The sequence below is a fragment of the Sphaerodactylus townsendi genome, linkage group LG12 (assembly GCF_021028975.2).
Source record: "Sphaerodactylus townsendi isolate TG3544 linkage group LG12, MPM_Stown_v2.3, whole genome shotgun sequence".
Taxonomy (NCBI): domain Eukaryota; kingdom Metazoa; phylum Chordata; class Lepidosauria; order Squamata; family Sphaerodactylidae; genus Sphaerodactylus; species Sphaerodactylus townsendi.
In genome coordinates, this window is record NC_059436.1 from 30469820 (window position 1) to 30488604 (window position 18785).

Here is an 18785-nt window from a genome sequence, read left to right on the forward strand (position 1 = left end):
AAACTCCATTCAGAACAGACCAATCCATAAAGTGAAGCATCATAGAAAGTCCCAATTAATAAAATGGAACAGCAGAAAAGAGATAAACTCATACAACTGAACAGCCTAAAAATAGCACTACCAATAAGTTCCTTAAGTGTATCACCACAGTTCAAACAAACATAACCAATTCATGACATGTAGCAACATAAAGGGAAGTACATAGGTATAGAAAGAGAGTAATTTAATGAATTTAATGTAGCATCCTAAAAGGTGGGAGGCGGAGGTAAAGGTACCCTCTGCTCATCCTCAAACTTCTACACTATTTTATTGTAAACTATTTATTTAGTAGAGACAGATAAAACTTCAGTGACCAACAGACTTCTTATAACTGGACTGAAAAGTTTTAGTTTAGTGATTAAATGAAAAGCATGTGCTTTTAGCCAATGAGAGAAAGAATTAAAATTGACAATATCAAGGAGTAATGAAAAGAGGTTCATTTGAATCAAGTACTTGTGAATGACCACTACCATCAGTTTACTAGAGACCAGATCTAGAAAAGATCTGGCCTGAAAGAGAAAGACTCTTCCAGGAAATTTTAACATGTAATTAGCATATAACTTGAAGTAGGAAAGATTTGGCTTCTAAACAACCAGCATCCAGTGGAAGTCAAGACTTGCTGGAGCTTTAAGGCAGACAGAGGACATTATTTTCATTGGAACTGCTTGATGTTCCCAATTGCAGAGGTAATAGCATTGACTACATGGAGTTCCGCCTCTGGATTGGCTTGCACTCTGCTTTCCAGTGCCTTATTTTGGTGGCTACAGATGCCAGCTTCATTATAAAGTACATCACACGCTTCACTGAGGAGGGATTCTCCACTCTCATTAGCTTCATCTTCATCTATGATGCTATCAAGAAGATGATCGGCGCCTTCAAATACTACCCCATCAATTCAGATTTCAAACCGGACTATGTGACTATGTATAAGTGCGAATGCATTGCCCCAGACCCAGGTGAGTACAAGTCCTGCTTTTTGAGTTGCTACCTCTTGCTCCTGCCACAGAGCTGTGTGGCTGCTGTACGTCAAGGGTTTAAACAAAATTGGATTTCAGATGGATCTTTGCAAATAGAGGCTGGGTTGCAATGGAAGCCAAACCCTTGCTTTGCTTACGCCCAGAGCAGGGAGCAGTGGCAGGATGTTGCAGTGAGCTCCTGAGCTGGCCCCAGCAGCAATGGTGCTGTGGGGAAGAGAGGCATGTAATATGGCAAGACCTAAATATAGGCTGTGATGTAGTCAAAACCTGAACATAGATGGTATTACATGCTTAATGTAAACATTTTAGGTATTAAAAAATCAAGTAATTTTAATAAGATAAATTACAAGCATCTGACAGTATAATCCTATGCAGAGATGCTCAGCTGAAATCAGTGGCCTTAGACTGGAGTCACTTTGCATAGGATTATAATTTGAAAGACTAAACTACATGTTATGTTTTTCAATCGAGGTTTACTGTTGGGGTGCCCTAGACTTGACTCTCTTTCCCATAGCCACACAGCAGCTGAGGGGAAAGGCATCTTCCAGGTTCCTGGGAGCCTGATTCTGCTCAGAACGGCATTGATCTCTGTTCCTGTAGATCCTCCTGATCCCCAGATCATTCCTAGGGTCACAGGATCCACACAGAGATCCTGCACAGGTTGTAGGCAGTGAGTTTAAGGATGCAGGTACAAGAGAGTGAAATTACTCATCCCCTCTCTTGTGCGCGTGCTGAGGGGAAGTAGCAATTTCATTCCCTGATCCCTGTTTAATTCAGCCCTGCAGTTCATGCAGCTGTACATCTGCATAGTTCCCATAACCTCAGAAATGATCTCTTCAGGGGTCAGAAGGGGCTGCATGAATGGAGAAAAATGTGAGGAAATTCCATGAGCCGTCTAAGCATACATGGTTGGATTAGGTTTACAGGATTGCTTGCCTAATGGGCAGTCTCCCAGCCAATAGTATCTTCCACCAGGGGAAGCAAAAGTGGGGGAATTGAAATGGTGTCTGCAACGGATCCCCTCACTTTCCTAACTTCCTGAGGCAGACTATATATACTCTTTCTGACTGGGCTGGTCAGATACCCCACCTTTTCTCAGGGACTGAGCTTCTTGTTATGGTAGTGTGAGGTGATTTGAAAGCAGTATAGCTCAGCCCTCTAACTGCCCAGAAGGTGAAAGAACCCCATTATTTTACTTTTGGGAAACCCTCTTTTCTAGACACCAAAGAAATGCTGAGGCAGGTTCAACAAACAGAATTAAAATTTATTAACAGGTGAGATGGGATAGGAAAAAACTCAAGAGAATGGAAAGTAGGAATGGAAAGACAGGATATAAATATACACAACTTCAGTATATACACAATATACACAACTTCAGGATATAAATATACACAACAAATATACACAACTTCAGTATAGATTTCAGTACGGTATTTCATTTTCAGGCACTGGCACGGATCTTACATAGGCTTTTAAAGTTTTAGTTTTAATAGCTTAGATGTTCAAGAGGTTTTTCTGGCTTATGGATTATTGCAGACTTTGGGTCCTAACAGGCTGGTGCTTTTCACAGTACACACTGACACAGCTTTGGCTGAGTTAGATACCCAAAACAAATATAAATCCCACTCCTGAGGTAAAACATAAAGCAAAACCCAAATACACCAGAGAGGATCCGACTAGAAAGTATTATCCTGCACTAACTGGTCCAGTAATTCTTTTCCTTCCTCAGAAGATGTATTCCTATCCTTGTCTATAACTATGGCCATTTGTGGAAAGTCTGTTCTCTTCCACCTCACCTGTGGCCCCTCAATAAACAATCAGTTCTTCTTGTCTGGGTATTATTTTGCTTTATCAGCTAGGGCTGACACTATATCACCAATCAGATTCTTCCCACACACTGAAATACACCCTCTGAGTAGATATGTTTAGACACTATGGGCCTTTCCCCACTCTCGTTGTTCCCCTCTATGCCGCGCGCTGCTCTCAGCATGCAGCATCCCAGGCGCGAACCGGACGTCCCCGACCCAGCAGCTTCTGCAGGGGCCATCAAAGCGCCCGTTAAGAACAGCCTGGGATGCTGCTGGCAGCTGAGGGCGACAGCGGCTTTAGCGTCGGGAGCAGCTTCTTTGCGCCGCCCTAATAGAGTAAAGAGGGCGACAAGGAACCCCGCGCTACTTTCCTCAAGTAGCGCGGGGCCAAAGGTAAGTGGGGAAAGGCCCACAGTTAAGGCGATTAGAGGTTCACTCAAAGGAACCAGAATCTAAAAGCATACTCAAACATTTCCTGTCAGAGAGATATCCTCCCTCTCTGAATCATCCAGTTGCTATACCAGGCTCAAATAGGGAGCTTTTCTGTTCCTAAGGAGTTTATTTCCCATCCTGAAATGTAAGTAACATGTCTCTAGACAGATCTGCACTTTTTGACTCATTTTTACTATGAAGCCCATCACAGTGTCATTTCCAGTTTTACCTGAAATTGATGTCACAATGCACTAGGAATTCCCAAAATCTCTATGGTTCTTATCACAAAGAACAGGAAATCCCAAGAGTGTTGTGATGTCTTTCAGCCCCCCATTTTTGTCCCTTCTGGAATGAACTGGCAATCCTAGGTGGGATACAAAATTATGTATATCTCCCACCACTTTTTAAAAGCATCTAGTAGGGTTATGGTGTAGACAGGACCCTGTACCATTTTCAAACCTGTACCATTTTCAAACCCTGAATCTCTCTCTCTCCAGAATGGAAAAAACAACCAATACCCCTCTTGGGGAAACATATAGGCACCAGGCAATCTCCTTAGCATTCTTCTGCAAAAATATCATAAATTATCAGTGATTATATCCTACTACCCAGTTAAGGTGCAGATCCTTCCTCCAGCTCAAAAAAGCCACCTTCCAGCTGTTACAATGGAGTTTAAGAGAAATCATTCAGGTTCTTCAAAGAACAGCCCCCAAACTCTTATGAAGGAAGCTAAAGTGCTTATTTTAACTGTCAGATAACTTAGTTCCAAGCAACCATCCTACCAAACCTCCTGCAGATTCTTTTCAGACCTCCCACCTTCCCACCAAGGGCATGGAATACTTTTATGAGACTCTTCTCAGTGCCGCATGGCATAAAAAGATAAGTGTTTTCTTGTTGTATGCATCACATTCTCCAAATATCAGGCCCTTTCTGCACGGGCCTCTATGCGCCCTCACACCGGCAAGAATTCTGCCGGCATTGGGGTGGAGGCCGGTGCCGCATGGCGTGTTGGCGGCCCCAGCAAGAGCGGTGCAGGAGAGCGACTCCATGCGGAGCCACCTCGCCTTCCGTCCCTCTCCCACTCGCCGGCTGTGATAGCCCTGCTGTCCTCCTAAGCCCATGCCCACGCTACCCTCCGACCTCCAGGGGTTGGAGGACAGCGAAGGGTCTTAGGAAGGACAGCAGGCTGCACGGCATGATCGAAGTGGGGAAGATGGAAGAACAGCGTGTTCCCCAGCGGTGCTGTTAAAACCATCGCCGCCGAGAACACGCTGTTTACTCAAAACTACCCTTTAAGCGGGTGTTTTGAGGGCGGCCTGATATTGCCCTGAGGGAGGAAGGGAGCCAGGTGGGCACTGCTGCATTTCAGCAAGCGCCGCCTGTGCAAAAGCAGCTGACCTGGGGACGTTGCAGATCCGCTGAGCGCCCGTTTTCAACTGGCCCGTGCCGAAAGGGCCTCAGATTCTCTAGGTATTCTCTGTTCTGTAGGGGGATATTTCTTGCCCCAGGCCTTACCAGTTTTTGATCGGTTGAAAAAGGAAGAGGCTATCCTCTTTGACAATCCATAAAAACTATACTGAAAATTATGGGACCTGCATGTACCAAAGGGCTGGATGCTGTTGCATGGAAGGGAATTTTGTGAGAGTGGATTAAAAAACTGGCTGGATTCAACTTGTATTTTCAATATTCTTTAGATCTATACACAAAGTGTTATTCAGTATATTGGGACTTACTGCTGAGATACTACTCTCTCCCACACACACATATGTACCCTTTATTTGCCTAAGGAGAGCATCACAATTGAAATACAGATGCTGCAGAATTTTAATCGTTCCTCCAAATATTGAACAAGCTTAAAAGGGCTTCTTCCTTTTTTCTGATTTTTATCTTTATTTTAATGGAATACTACCATTTTAAAAATCTAAAAATGTCTCCATTTACAGTATAAGGATCTGGAAGTCATTTTCTTGCACACACCCTTTGTTCATGCAATATTCAGTTCTGCCATTGCAAACAGAAAATGTTTAATTCTAAGCTAATATCTTGCTGTGGAAATTGAAACCAAATTATCTTTTTCCAGAGCCCAAGATGTACTCTTCTCTGACAACGGCTGAACTGTAAAGGCTATTATCCAAGCTTGTCATACACACCAAAAGCAAATATACTGGCTGTTTCTTGAATACATATGTTTGCTTGAAATTAACCAAAGACTGTGTACATAGTCAATCAATCAATAGACTTTTATTGGCATAACAAAATAGAATTTTATTGGCATAACAAAATAGGATATAAATTGATACAAATAGAAGGTACAGGATTTAAAAAAAAAGTAGTCATCTATAAATAATTGTATAATCTAACATTCCAGGCAGTTTACAAACGTAATAGTTTACAAACGTAATAAAACGTAACATAGAAATTTGGCTACTAATTCAGTTATGGCAGAAGAAATATTATTCAATAAAAAGAAAAAATTCTGTTGATCAGAAAGACCCTCCCGATTCACCATTAACGGGGGCAATATATTTGTCCTAATTGTATTGAAAAAGGGGCAATATAGCAATATATGGCCAACAGAGTCAACACATTTCATATTACATGCACATAATCTCTCTGGATAGGGAATTTTTAAATGTCTCTCAGATATTACTGCTGATGGAAGCAAATGAAAGTGCTCTACAATGGCTAGGAAAAGTTGACTGGTAAAGATATTTAGCCCCACTACTTATATTAAGTCTTGAAGAGGTAATAGGATGATCTTCATGCAAATATTTAAGCAGGGAATGCTCAGAAGATCTGGTGAAAAGTCAAACCAAAGAAGATGCTGGAAGAGCTGTAGTAGATCTCCAGTTTGTTGTTTCTTGTGAAACAGTAATCATATGGAGATCAGTTCAAATCAGCCACAGCACAGGAGGAAGGCAAGTAGCTCATTCTTCATGGGCTGTTTTCTCCAATTCAGTTCCCTTCTCCTACAGAGATGCTATTCATCCTGTTGGGGCAAACATGCAAGCATAAGAGCAACAGTACTGAATCAAGTTAATGATACATACAGACCGGCATCCTATCTATATATATAAAAAGCTAACCATGTATTTGTTAGTGATGGTATAACTCAGTAACTGCTGGGCCAATTCCTCTGAAAATTCCCAGCCGCTATAGCCAGCCAGGCGAGAGTGTTTTTAGATGTTCACATACCTGAAATTTCACACCTGGCCCAGGTAAAACGCCTTTCCTGGCGCTCCATGGTGAAGGACATGCAGCTGCCTGTGTGTAACTGTCACCCTTAGAATGTTGGTGCAGTTTAGAATGTTCGCTCAGATGGCCAGATATGAGCAGTGAAAACAGTACATAGGCAACAACTCGAGTGGAAGTGAAACACATACACACACATACACACGTGGGAGAGGGAAGGGAGGGAGAGGGTAGGGGAGGTGTGGCATGCAAGGGAAGAGAGGGAGGGAGAGGGAAGAGGTGGAGGGGGAGGCATGCAAGGGAAGAGAAGTGAGAGAGGGAAGAGAGTGAGGGGCGACATGCAAGGGACAGGAGGGAGGGGCCAGGCACCCTAGATTCCCTAAATACTGTGATTACAGTTAAGAAAACCAGGCACGCATTACTCAGGAGTAAGCTCGATAAAGCAACCATGACATACTTTGAATGGCTGTGTCGTGCCCCTCAGAGGGTTTCCTCAGAAGCGACACCCATTGCCACCAACCAAACTTACTCCCAGGTAAAGGATCATGACCAGCCAGCCTAGATGTGTGGGAGGGGTGCCTTTCCATTCCCCCCCCCAAGGAATGCGGGCACACACATCAATGACATCGCACAGTATCAGGCTGCGTGTTTGCATGAGCACGTACTGCTGGCCTCTGCAATTGATTTGCTGCTACTGTTCCTTTCCCATTTCACCACAATAACCCACAGCAACGCGTGGATGGGTACCGCTAGTTTCACAAAAAGCAGAGTCGCCAGTGACAGTGGAAATCAATATTGCACAATGCCATGACATCTACTGGAAATAATATCAGTGCTGTGCAGCACTCTAAGAATTTACCGTAGAGATTTAGAACATTCCTAGAGTGTTACACAATGCCAGTCCCCACCCCCCACCATTCTGTTCTCACTGCTCCATCAAGCTACACAACTGCCAACCAGATGCACCTACTTATGGAGATCAGATGCCCCCTCCCCATTGCTCCTCTGCTCTGCATTGCTATTCAGAACATAGATTAACATGGGCTTCCATTTAGTCCCTGTGTCTAGTATAACCATTGATAGATCAGCCATGCATGTCTAACCTCTTTTTAAAGCCAGCTAACCAGTGCCCCCACCTTTGGCATATGCAAAGTCAACAAAGGGGCCATTAGAGCTTTCCCACCTGGTTGTTTCTCATTTGCTGTTGTTATTCATATGTTGTGGGGTTTTCTGACATCTTTGACCCAAGTAGTTCTTCTGTCACAGGAATATCTCAGTCTTACAGACTATCTGAAAACATTTTTTTTTTTGCACAGGAAAAATGTGATTCTCCACTTGAGTTTGTCTGTGGTTATGCCATTTTATGTTTGGTGTATTGTAGCCTGATCTTGTTGGATCTTGGAAGCTAAGTTGGCTCAGTATTTGGAAGGGAGACCTTCATGGAAGACTGCAGAGAAAGGCAATGGCAAACTCTCTCTGCTTAATTATTTGCCTTGAAAACCTTACAGCACTGCACACACCACACTTTTCTGCTCCAGGTTGCCAAAAATTGTATCCACTTTAAAAATTCTCTCTCCTCTTTCTGTTGAGAGTCTATGTTATAATCTTCTTTTGGTACTTTTTATTTTTTATTTTTTTTGCTAGTAATGATTTTTGATTACTGTAACTGATTTGTACCATATTTGTCTCTGCTGCACACATCTATTTGGCTGCTTTCAATCTCAAGTGAGTATCATTTTATAAATATTAAAACAATTTAATATTTGATACTCTAACTTTTTTTGTTTTTAGAATCATTACTCTGATCTTTAACTCAGTGTACAAAGCCCACATAAAGATCTGAATGGGCTGTCTCATTTAAAAACTACACAAAACCTTCCAAACATACCATCCAAAATACAGCCAATGCTATAATGTTTTTTAGGCTGGGCTGACGGAACAGTAGAAGTCAAAAACTATCTCTGGTTCTGGAAAAGCAGAAGGTTGTGGAGAAAAACATTATCAGATAACCACATAAACATGCCAGGAATAAACAGAACAAACGTTACATCTGTTCAGTTTTGCTTTTGCTTTCCCTAGTATTGAAATGTTGGGGGGTGTTTTGTTTAGTCTCCCAATTCTGATTCTAACTAGCACACACTTCTCCACTGTTAACTGTTTTAACATTGTCCATTTACCACTGCTATGGTAAGATACCGAAGACATTTGTCCACTTTGAAAATCACTAACTTAATGAATTTTGCAGCACTTACTTCTTAATAGAAATCATAAAAGAGTTTACGCCTTTGTAACGCCGTTATAAGGCTTAGGGTTAAGGCTCAGGCTCAGGCTTGCCTTAGTGTTACGTTGAGTTCTAGGGCACAGTCTGAGAATAGGGCTATGGTCAGTTTTATGTTGCGGGTTTTTGAAATGCCGTTGTAACGCCGTTGTAATGCCATTATAAGACTTAGGGTTAAGGCAAGGGGAGCGGCTCAGGCTTGCCTTAGCGTTACGTTGAGTTCTAGGGCAGAGTCCAATCTTACAGCGATGGTCAGTTTTAGGTTTCGGGTTCTCTCCTTTTTGGGGGAACAATTTTAGACTGAATAAATTAAATAAAAATAATAAATTAGGGTTAGGGTTAAGGCAAGGGCAGGGGCTCAGGCTTGCCTTAGTGTTACGTTGAGTTCAAGGGGACAGTCCAAGAATAGTGCTATTGTCAGTTTCACGTTTTAGGTTTTTGTCAGTTTCACATTTCGGGGTTTTGTTACAATTTTGGGATCTATTTATGACTGAATAAATTAAATAAAAATAATTAGTTACAGTTAGGTTTAAGCCAAGGGAAGCGGTTCAGGATTGCCTTAGTGTTACGTTGAGTTCTATGGCACAGTCTGAGAATAGGACTATGGTCAGTTTTATGTTTCGGGTTTTTGTAATGCCGTTGTAACGCCGCTGTAATGTTGTTGTAATGCCGTTGTAAGGCTTAGGGTTAAGGCAAGGGCAGGGGCTCAGGCTTGCCTTAGTGTTACGTTTAGTTCTAGGGCGCAGTTCCGTGAAGACAGCATTTTTGTTTTCTTCATCAATTTTTGTTTTCTGGGAAAGGTGGTTAGGAAAGGATAGAGAGACCTTTCTGTCTCTCGATGTGAATCCAAGATGATAGATGAAGAATGATTCCTAGAGATGATATCACCACTATACATAGGTTTCCTGAGCTGTAGCCGTGCTTGTTCAAAAATGGTGATCTTAGGTAGTTTTAATTCCAAAACCCCAAGAGATTCTTACCAAATAAGGCAACCAAGCCTAACACATATGTGTGAATTTATAAAAAAAAAGTTTATCAAGCTTGTACAGGAGAGAATCCATGGGTATTTTATTTTCTAGAAGGCAAATGTCATTCCAAACTTGGAATTGCCACTTTCTACCATCCCATAAAAGCAATACTGGTAGTTCAAAATCTTAAATATTTTGGGGGGTGATCTTTCTACTCTAAAAAATTATTGTTTTGAGTGGTAAGCTCAAGAGTAAAGTGCAGTGAACATTTATGAAGAACTGGGAAGGATTGGGGTTGATGTATCCTAAGTGTCTTGATATGAAGTAAAAGCTTGCAGTTATATGTCTGCCTAACACCAAGTTGTCTGTTGTTTCATACTAATGATCCCCAACATAGACTTAACAATGTGTGAGTGGTTCCTACTTCCATCTTCCATAAAGCATCACTTTCCCAAGACACACACAAAAATCCTGCAACCTCACCAAAGCAGGAGTGTTTTAGAAGAATTTAGGAGGAATTACCTTTTGTCTTCAGAGAGCACCCATTCAGAAACATCTGCCTCCACTCTAAGAGAATACTTGACTTGGAATTTCACATTTTGTGAATGGCTCCAGCCCCATGACTAGGGCCTGTTCTGCATGGCATCGTTTGCACAATGCTGTTGCGGGGTAACGGGGGGAAAGCACGGTGCTGCCTCATTGCGGGGGGAAAGCACGGTGCTGCCTCATTTTTACCACACCTGGCGCACTGTTTTTGGCCCATGCGGAATGAGCCTATGTCCTTCAATCCACAGCTGCTATTTTATAGTGGGACAAACTATCATTTTAATAGATAATTTTGGTTGGTGTTCTTGACAGAAATATGAAATCGATTAATATCCCTGGCATAATTTTCTATTCAGAAATGGAAGGCCTGCAGCCTTCATCTTGATCTGAACTGGAATATTGCCTTTCAGCCATGGAGACTATAGAAGGCCTCATTGCTCCTTTGCTATAGGGAAGGGACACTACTGTATCATATTCAGAAACATTCTTTGGGTTTCTATCTGATAAAGCTTTTTGAAATCACCTCCTAGAAGGCCAATCACTAGGCCATTTACATAAAATTAAACAGGAAGAAGTTTCTGCTGGAGTTAGAACCAGGGCTTGTCCTCCAGCTTCAGAACCTTTTTCATGCATCCAGGCTTTTCATTTTTGACCTACTAGTAGGTCTTGGGATTCTCATATGATCCTCAGCTTTCTTACATTACATTCCTATATTTAGGTAGAGCTCTCTAAATGCTGCAAGGTATGCATATACATCATGATGAGAGACAATCCAACCACTGAAAATGGATTCTGGCTTTCTGCTGGCACTAAAATGGCAAAATTCAAAATGGTGCAAGTCAATAAAACATTTTCAGCACTATTTACAGTAAAACTTCTCCTTTTTAATATATATTTTTTAAAATGTTAACCAACTCCTTTTCTGCAGTGAATACAACATTGTTCAATGCTTCAGTTCCACTGGCACCAAACAACACTAACCTTTCTATGGTAAGTAGCCAGGTGTTTTCTTCTCCTGTAAATCAGTGGTTCCCAATCTTATTGGTACGGTGACCCAGGAGTATAAATGTACGTGGTATGATGACCCACTCAGGCCAGTCCCAGGTTTTTTGGCACCTCAGGTGAACTATGACCTTACTGCCCAATCAATCACGCCTTTATTAGCATAAATCAAGATAATACAAGCTCAAGTATATAAAAGTCAAGTTAATTTGTGCAGAAAAACGTTTGCACACTCATTAGATATGCTTATAATGTACTAATATAGTATAAATAGCACAATTGGCAGTAATAAAAACAGGAATAAGTTAACACTTTAAAATACTTGTCAGGAATAGAGCTACTGTACATGTTATATCAGCATTATAGTCTCCAAGAAGAAAACGTACGGCGACAGTAGGGTTAAAAATTTTTCTCACTGCCAGTAAAGGGTGGATTAGTCTAAAATGCGCATCTGCATTTATTTGGCATTCTAGGAGAACATGGGTAAGAGAGTCAATAGAGCCGCAGCGACAATATCTTTGTTGTTTTGGGATTTGATGATACCTTCCGTTGGTTGAGGCTGAAGGAAAACTATTGAATCGGGTGACCTTATTGCCCATCTACTCCAGCAGGGGCGTAGGAGGTTAAGAGCTCGTGTATCTAATCTGGAGGAACCGGGTTTGATTCCCAGCTCTGCCGCCTGAGCTGTGGAGGCTTATCTGGGGAATTCAGATTAGCCTGTACACTCCCACACACGCCAGCTGGGTGACCTTGGGCTAGTCACAGCTTCTCGGAGCTCTCTCAGCCCCACCTACCTCACAGGGTGTTTGTTGTGAGGGGGGAAGGGCAAGGAGATTGTCAGCCCCTTTGAGTCTCCTACAGGAGAGAAAGGGGGGATATAAATCCAAACTCTCTTCTTCTACAGTGGCCAACTAAATGCTGAGAAACCCACAAGCTCCCAAACAGTGGCATTCTACATCCCCCTACTTGCAGGTACAACTGCAAAGTTACTAGTTGCTAGACTGATTTCAGAGGCTTTACAATTCACAATCTGTAGGTATCCTGATCAACAGGTGAGGAAACACTGTCCTAAAAACATTTTGGCTTTTTTTTTTGCAGCCATTTGTTTACTGGGTAGCCCTTGGCAAGCATGCTAGCCAAGAAAACTGTTAAATTGACACCCATTTCCATTGACCTATTTGATCTTTGACCACTTTTGCCTCAGTGGATTTGGGCATTAGTTCAACCTAGCAGATGTTTTTCCGTTGACTGAATGGAAGCTTTGGTTATTGTCTGGGTTAGAAGCCTGGAGCTACTCTAATAAATAGGAGCTTTGCACTGTGATTTCAAGCGTCATGAGAAAAAAAACTGAGCAGAGTATGCATGAAATCAGTGCTACATCACTCCAATTAATTACAGCCCTCAAAAATAACGCGAATGGGTCAAACTTGTCAAAGAATGGGAACACACATTTTGATACTATTTTAAAATTCCCCAGTTGCAAAACTACATGTTAATATTAAATTATGTTAATATCAGTGGTAAGTTTTTTAAAATGTTCCCACGGATCAACCATCTGCCACAATTTTTAGATGCAAGTTCAACAGTTTTTATGACTCAGCATTTGACTTGACAATCTACTGTAAATGAATAATTGCTCAGTGGGCTAATAGTATTATGTTTTATTTCCTTCCACTCTTCAACTCTAAGTACAACACCATTAATGTCACAGCTCTGGACTGGACACAGCTGAGCAAGAAGGAATGTCTGAAGTATGGTGGAAGTCTAATGGGGAAATCCTGTAAATTCGTCCCTGACTTGGCCCTCATGTCATTCATTCTTTTCTTTGGAACTTATTCCCTGACTGTGACCCTGAAAAAATTCAAGTTCAGTCGCTATTTTCCTACCAAGGTAAGGAAAAAAAGAACAACAACGCCTCTAAATTGCTGGGGTGGTTTCCAATCAGAAAATGAAAGGCAGTCCTCCATAAGGAAGTGTATTTGAGAACCTGGCAACCGCAGCTAAGCATCAGTCCTGCAGTCTGGGATGGGGGCCACGTTAGATCAAAGAACATGATGTGGAAGGGGAAATCTCTATGCTCAAACAGAGACCAACAGTTGGTTCACACATACATGTTCATCAAATGCTTCTATCTGGTTACTTTACAAATCTATGTGACATCATTGCTTCCCCACCCCCGCACCCCCATTCCTTGGGGGAAGCAAGCTAGATATAATTCATTAAACGGTTGAACTGATATGTAGATGCATCAAGTGACTACAGAGTCTAATAAAAGACTTTTAAAAGGCCTCCAGATGTGGAAGGGGGAGCACATGTGTACTGGAAACACATGTCTAAGACAGTGAGGGACAAAAGCATAATACAGGATAATGGAATGTAACCATTGCCATAAAATCCTTGATGTCTTTGAAATTGGTCTCAAAAGTTATAAGACAACCTTCATGGAAGGGATTCCTTTCCAATGTCATGTACTCCTGTGCAACAGAAGTACATCAGAAATGCTATTAGCACCCCTGTTTAATCTGCCTTTTCCTTCCATCTCCTCTACTTTTAGGTCAGGGTCCTGATTGCTGATTTTTCCATTGTCTTCTCCATCTTGTTCTTCTGTGGAATAGATGCTTGTTTTCGACTGGAAACTCCCAAGTTGCATGTACCCAGTATAATTAAGGTTCGGATGCCCTTGTGGGTTTTGAATCTGTTATCTCTTATTGCCCCTCTGTTCCATTCCTTTGCCTTATTCCAGCACCTTCTCTGTCTCAAGATTTTATTACTGGTTTCTTACAGACTAACCAGATCTGACCCAGCTACACTGATATCCAGAGGGCAGCAACGGCTTCTATCCCACTACTGTTCTCAGCAAAGTTTGAAGCCTTCCTCCAACTTAAGGAGCTGACAGTCAGAAAGTTCTTCCTAATGTCCCACACTGGCTTTCTGTTAACTTTCCACTTAAGAAGAACCACCAAAGTTGGAGGAAGGCTCCTTAGGCTTCAGACTTGGCTGAGTGGAGTGGTAGGATACAGGCCAATAAGCAGTGGTGGGATCCAAAAATTTTAGTAACAGGTTCCCATAGTGGTGGGATTCAAACAGTGGCGAAGCGCCAATGGGGCTGGGCGGGGCACGACGGGGGCATGGCCGGGCATTCCGGGGGTGGGGCATTGCTGGGCGGGGCTGTGGCAAGGACGCGCCGGTCCTCGGGCAGGAAATGAATGCACACAGGCGCAGGCTGCCACGCACGCCGGTGCACCTCCTGCTAGACTGCTTCAAGTTCTGTGCGCTACTGCTGAGGAGCGGAGGAGGGGCGTAACTAAGGCAAAAATCACGTAGCAAAATAACCAATTAGTAACCCCCTCTCGGCACACACAAATAATTAATAACCTACTCTCGGGAACCTGTGAGAACCTGCTGGATCCCACCTCTGCCAATAAGTATCTGGATTTGGCTCAGTTCTTTGTTGGCTGGACCCTGCAATCTGATGGGTGAAGTGCATATTCCTTGGCAGTATTCCAAGGAATATAGCTGTAGTAGATTTGAGAGTTGTGTCATCCTGAAGGCCAGTGGCCCCTTCAAGACAAACAACATTTGTTTTCATATGAGCTTGGCTATTACAGACTACCATGACTCCCTTTTGTAACAATCCTGGGGAGCGCCTCTTAGACCAAACACTGATTCAACACCTAAGAGTTTTGGCAATTGAATCATGGCAAATGACTCCTCTATCTTTCTTCTAGACAGATTGGCTATTTTTCACATGTGATATTCTAACGCTATCTTTTTTCTGTCTTACCTGCATATGCTGTCTCTTTCTCATTCTTCTTAGCTCCGTAAACTTATTAGTGACTTCTCTATCTTCATGTCCATCCTAATTTTTGTCGGTCTCGATATTTTGTTTGGATTGAATACGCCAAAACTCCAAGTGCCTACAGAGTTTAAGGTAAAAGAAATGAATCTCAGCTGTAGAGCAAGGTCAGATTCACTGGTCACAGGACCAGATTCACTGGTGAGGCAGTCCTATGCAAGGTTACTTCATTTGAAGCACTGGTTTCGATGGTGTTAGGCTGGAGTAACTCTGCATAGCATTGCACCGTAAACTGCCATTTACAGCCTCCCCAATGCCTGCCGCAGACACATTGCTAACCAAAGTCAATGTCAGCCTCTTCTACTTGCACTGGCTTTGATCAGCCTGAACAGCCTAAAGCAAAATTGAAGCAGGGGTTAATAATCTGAAATAATCAGGTAATTTCTGTTTTGTTAAAGATTTATTTCCATTATAATATGTCTTAATATACCACGTGGGACCAGGCAGCCCCTCTCTCTGACCCTCTGACTACATGGGTTCCCTGCTTGTTTCAGAGCTGGTTCCAGGTCCAAATGCAATCCACACATCAGGAGAAACCCAGTTAACTTTGGGCACCATAACACAGCTTCAGTCTTTTTTGAGGGGGTTTTCCTTCCAGCATTGGAAGTCAGAATCTGAGAGAAATGACCTTACCTTTCCTGAACACAACAGGCACATATTTTGCTCCATACAGGCAAATGATATATAATTAAGAATTTATTTTTAAGTCTTATGGCCTATGCTCACAATGTAACAGCAGATAATATTCAGTTCTCGGCCTGTGCTTTCAGCCCACTCGCTTAGACCGAGGATGGTTTGTGTTCCCATTTGGTAAGAACCCCTGGTGGATCTATTTGGCCAGTGCACTTCCAGCTCTTCTGGTCACCATCCTGATCTTCATGGACCAGCAAATTACAGCAGTAATAGTGAACAGAAAGGAGCACAAGCTGAGGGTATGCAATTTTGTTTCTTGCAATTTGATATTCCCCAGTATTGCACCTGTTCAGGTTTGTCGGGTATATAACCTTAAATGTAAAAGAGGGACTTGTGTGCAAAGCTCATCTATGCTGTGGACTCATGGAATGGCCTTTGAGAAAGAGTATTGGGATCAATATTTGAAGTCTAGACTTATAGCATTTGTGGCCACATACATATCCATAGATGTCCATACCTGCTTTTACTCTCCATATGATTAATTCTGGCATTGTGACCAGGAGCGTCAGCACAGATGTTTTGCATCAGGATCCCAGGTTCCTTTTTGGCCCCAGATTTTAACGTTTCTGCTACGTTTCACCTTTGGCCATTCCTTCTAGCCAACTGATACACGTTTTGGTTTCAGAAAGCAGCTGGTTATCACCTGGACCTGTTTTGGGTAGGCGTCCTCATGGCAGTGTGTTCGTTCATGGGGCTGCCGTGGTATGTAGCAGCTACAGTCATTTCCATTGCACACATCGACAGCTTAAAGATGGAGACAGAGACTAGTGCACCAGGAGAACAGCCTCAGTTTCTGGGAGTGAGGTGAGAATCCTCTTGTCCAGATGAAGAATACAGCAATTCTTATGTGTTGAGGAAAGGCATACCAGAGTGTCAAGTGTTCCATAGAGCAGTTTCCAAAGAAAGCACTAACTTTTCCTTGAACCCTCCCCCGTATCGTATACATGTTATCACAGCAGATGTGAATACCTTGCAACCCACCAAGCCATGTCAGATGAACCACAAGGGACTTGATAAACCACCCTTTTATATCATTTAGGGGGCTACAAGTCATTCATGCTTGCATTACGATGTCCCAAGGCAGAAGATAGATCAACCCATCCCCACTCTCATCCTAATCATTACCACAGGCAGATATATGCCAGTCCATCTGCTTTGATTTGTAGTTATCTGTTATGCCCGGCACCATGAACAGCCCAGACTATACTGATCTCTTCAGAACCTGGGAAGATAAGCTATGTTTTGTACTTGGATGGAAGACTACCAAGGAAGACTGGGGTTGCTGTGTAGAGGAAGGCAATGGCAGACCATCTCTGCTCTTCTCTTTTCTTGAAAACCCAATGATTCTAGGGTTGCCATGAGTTGGTTGTGACTTGGTGGCACACAATTATTATGTTATTACGCTCAGTTTGCCCTGACCTGGGTGGCCCAGGCTAGCCCAATCTTGTCAGATCTCAGAAACAACAAATAGTCAGCTTTGGTTGGTATTTGGGTGGGAGACCACCAGGGGAGTCCAGGATTGCTACCAAGAGGGAGGCAATGGCAAACACCCTCTGAACATCTCTTGCCTTGAAAATCTTGTGGGGTCATCATAAGTCAGCTGCAGCTTGACTGCCACACACACGCTCACAGTGTGATTTGCTTTCCCATTTGACTTTGCGTTATCTCTAGTTCCAGACAGGCACTAGTGATTGGTATTACTCTGTAATTTTCCATGATTCCCATAACCCCCAAAAGGGATTTTCCCAAGCACAGAAAGGATTGTTGCAGAGCAATAAGTGTGGAAAATCCATGGCCATCAACACCTTAGGCTGGTGGATCACTGAATCCAACCCATAAACAGAAACTTCCATGTACACAGAGCAAGCTAGGAATCCTCAGACCATTTTAATCATGGGGCTATGCGAAAAGCTATGCAAAAAATCCTAAATGTTCTTCATCCCTAATGTTTTATTTCACTGTATTTGACAGGGAGCAGAGAATCACAGGAATCATAGTCTTTGTTCTGACAGGCATATCTGTCTTCCTAGCTCCTATTCTAAAGGTAAAGTATCCTTTTTCTGAGGACCATTAACAATCATAATAGAAATAGGCTTCGTTTTGATTCCGAGTCAGCACTTATAAACTGGAATGAGAGAGCCAGAAATGAAATAAAACTGTGGCTATTTGCATGAACTTAAGTAGGCTCTGGGCCTGTGTTCTTAATAAAGGCCATGGCAACCAGTTTTGAAAAAGAAAGCCCTTGATCTGGCCAACTTAGCTCTTGGTATCCAAATGTTGTTGATATTTAAAAATCCACAGTTTAAAAAACTGGGTTGATATTTGTTTAATTAACTATTTAAAAGGCAGGTCAATCAGTTCTTTAATTGGCCAACAGCTTTAGCAAGGGGTAGAATGACTATTGAACTTGCTGGGAAACTTACCTGTGGGTTTTTGGTAGCCAAGGAGAATAATGCAGGCAGTGCTATATTGAGACTAGTTGGCTAAACTTGATTGTGCCTCCTCCTGTTTTGCTACCCAGAGAGGAGATGATGGGTAAAGTTGCCCATCTTGTCATCACTGTGTGGCTCAGCTATTTAATTTCCCAACTCACCCCTGGCCAAAGCAGTCAGACAAATACAGCCTCTGAAGAACCATTTATCTTGTTTCTGTCTCCATAGTATATCCCAATGCCTGTGCTTTATGGAGTCTTTCTTTACATGGGAGTGGCCTCACTCAATGGCATCCAGGTAGGAATAGTATTTTTGCTGGCAATTTTTAAATTGATTTTCTTTTTGTCACACCTTTATTTTCCCTTTCTTGTTCGTATGCAATGGTCAATATTTCCACTTCACAATTAATTTTTTGTTGCAGAAGTGGAAAGTTAGAATTATGTTGTTTTTTGTTGTTTTAATCAATCTGTTTTCTGATAAAATGGGTGGCTCAAGAGGTAAATAAGGGGTAATTTGGAATCTGGGCACCTGTTGAAGGAGGTGGTTCTTATTTTTAAAGAGG

At 42.3% G+C, this 18785-nt stretch overlaps 1 protein-coding gene across 1 annotated transcript in view; it reads left to right on the forward strand.

The window, feature by feature from the left end:
• Positions 1-18785, forward strand: part of SLC4A5 (solute carrier family 4 member 5) — an 82703-nt gene that overhangs the window by 49947 nt on the left and 13971 nt on the right. Inside the window, exons 15-22 of the mRNA XM_048513155.1 lie at positions 724-995; positions 11169-11230; positions 12932-13132; positions 15060-15173; positions 15869-16030; positions 16417-16595; positions 17763-17835; positions 18452-18520. Of these exons, the coding sequence (XP_048369112.1) occupies positions 724-995; positions 11169-11230; positions 12932-13132; positions 15060-15173; positions 15869-16030; positions 16417-16595; positions 17763-17835; positions 18452-18520 (1132 nt within the window). The remainder of the gene's footprint in view (positions 1-723; positions 996-11168; positions 11231-12931; positions 13133-15059; positions 15174-15868; positions 16031-16416; positions 16596-17762; positions 17836-18451; positions 18521-18785) is intronic.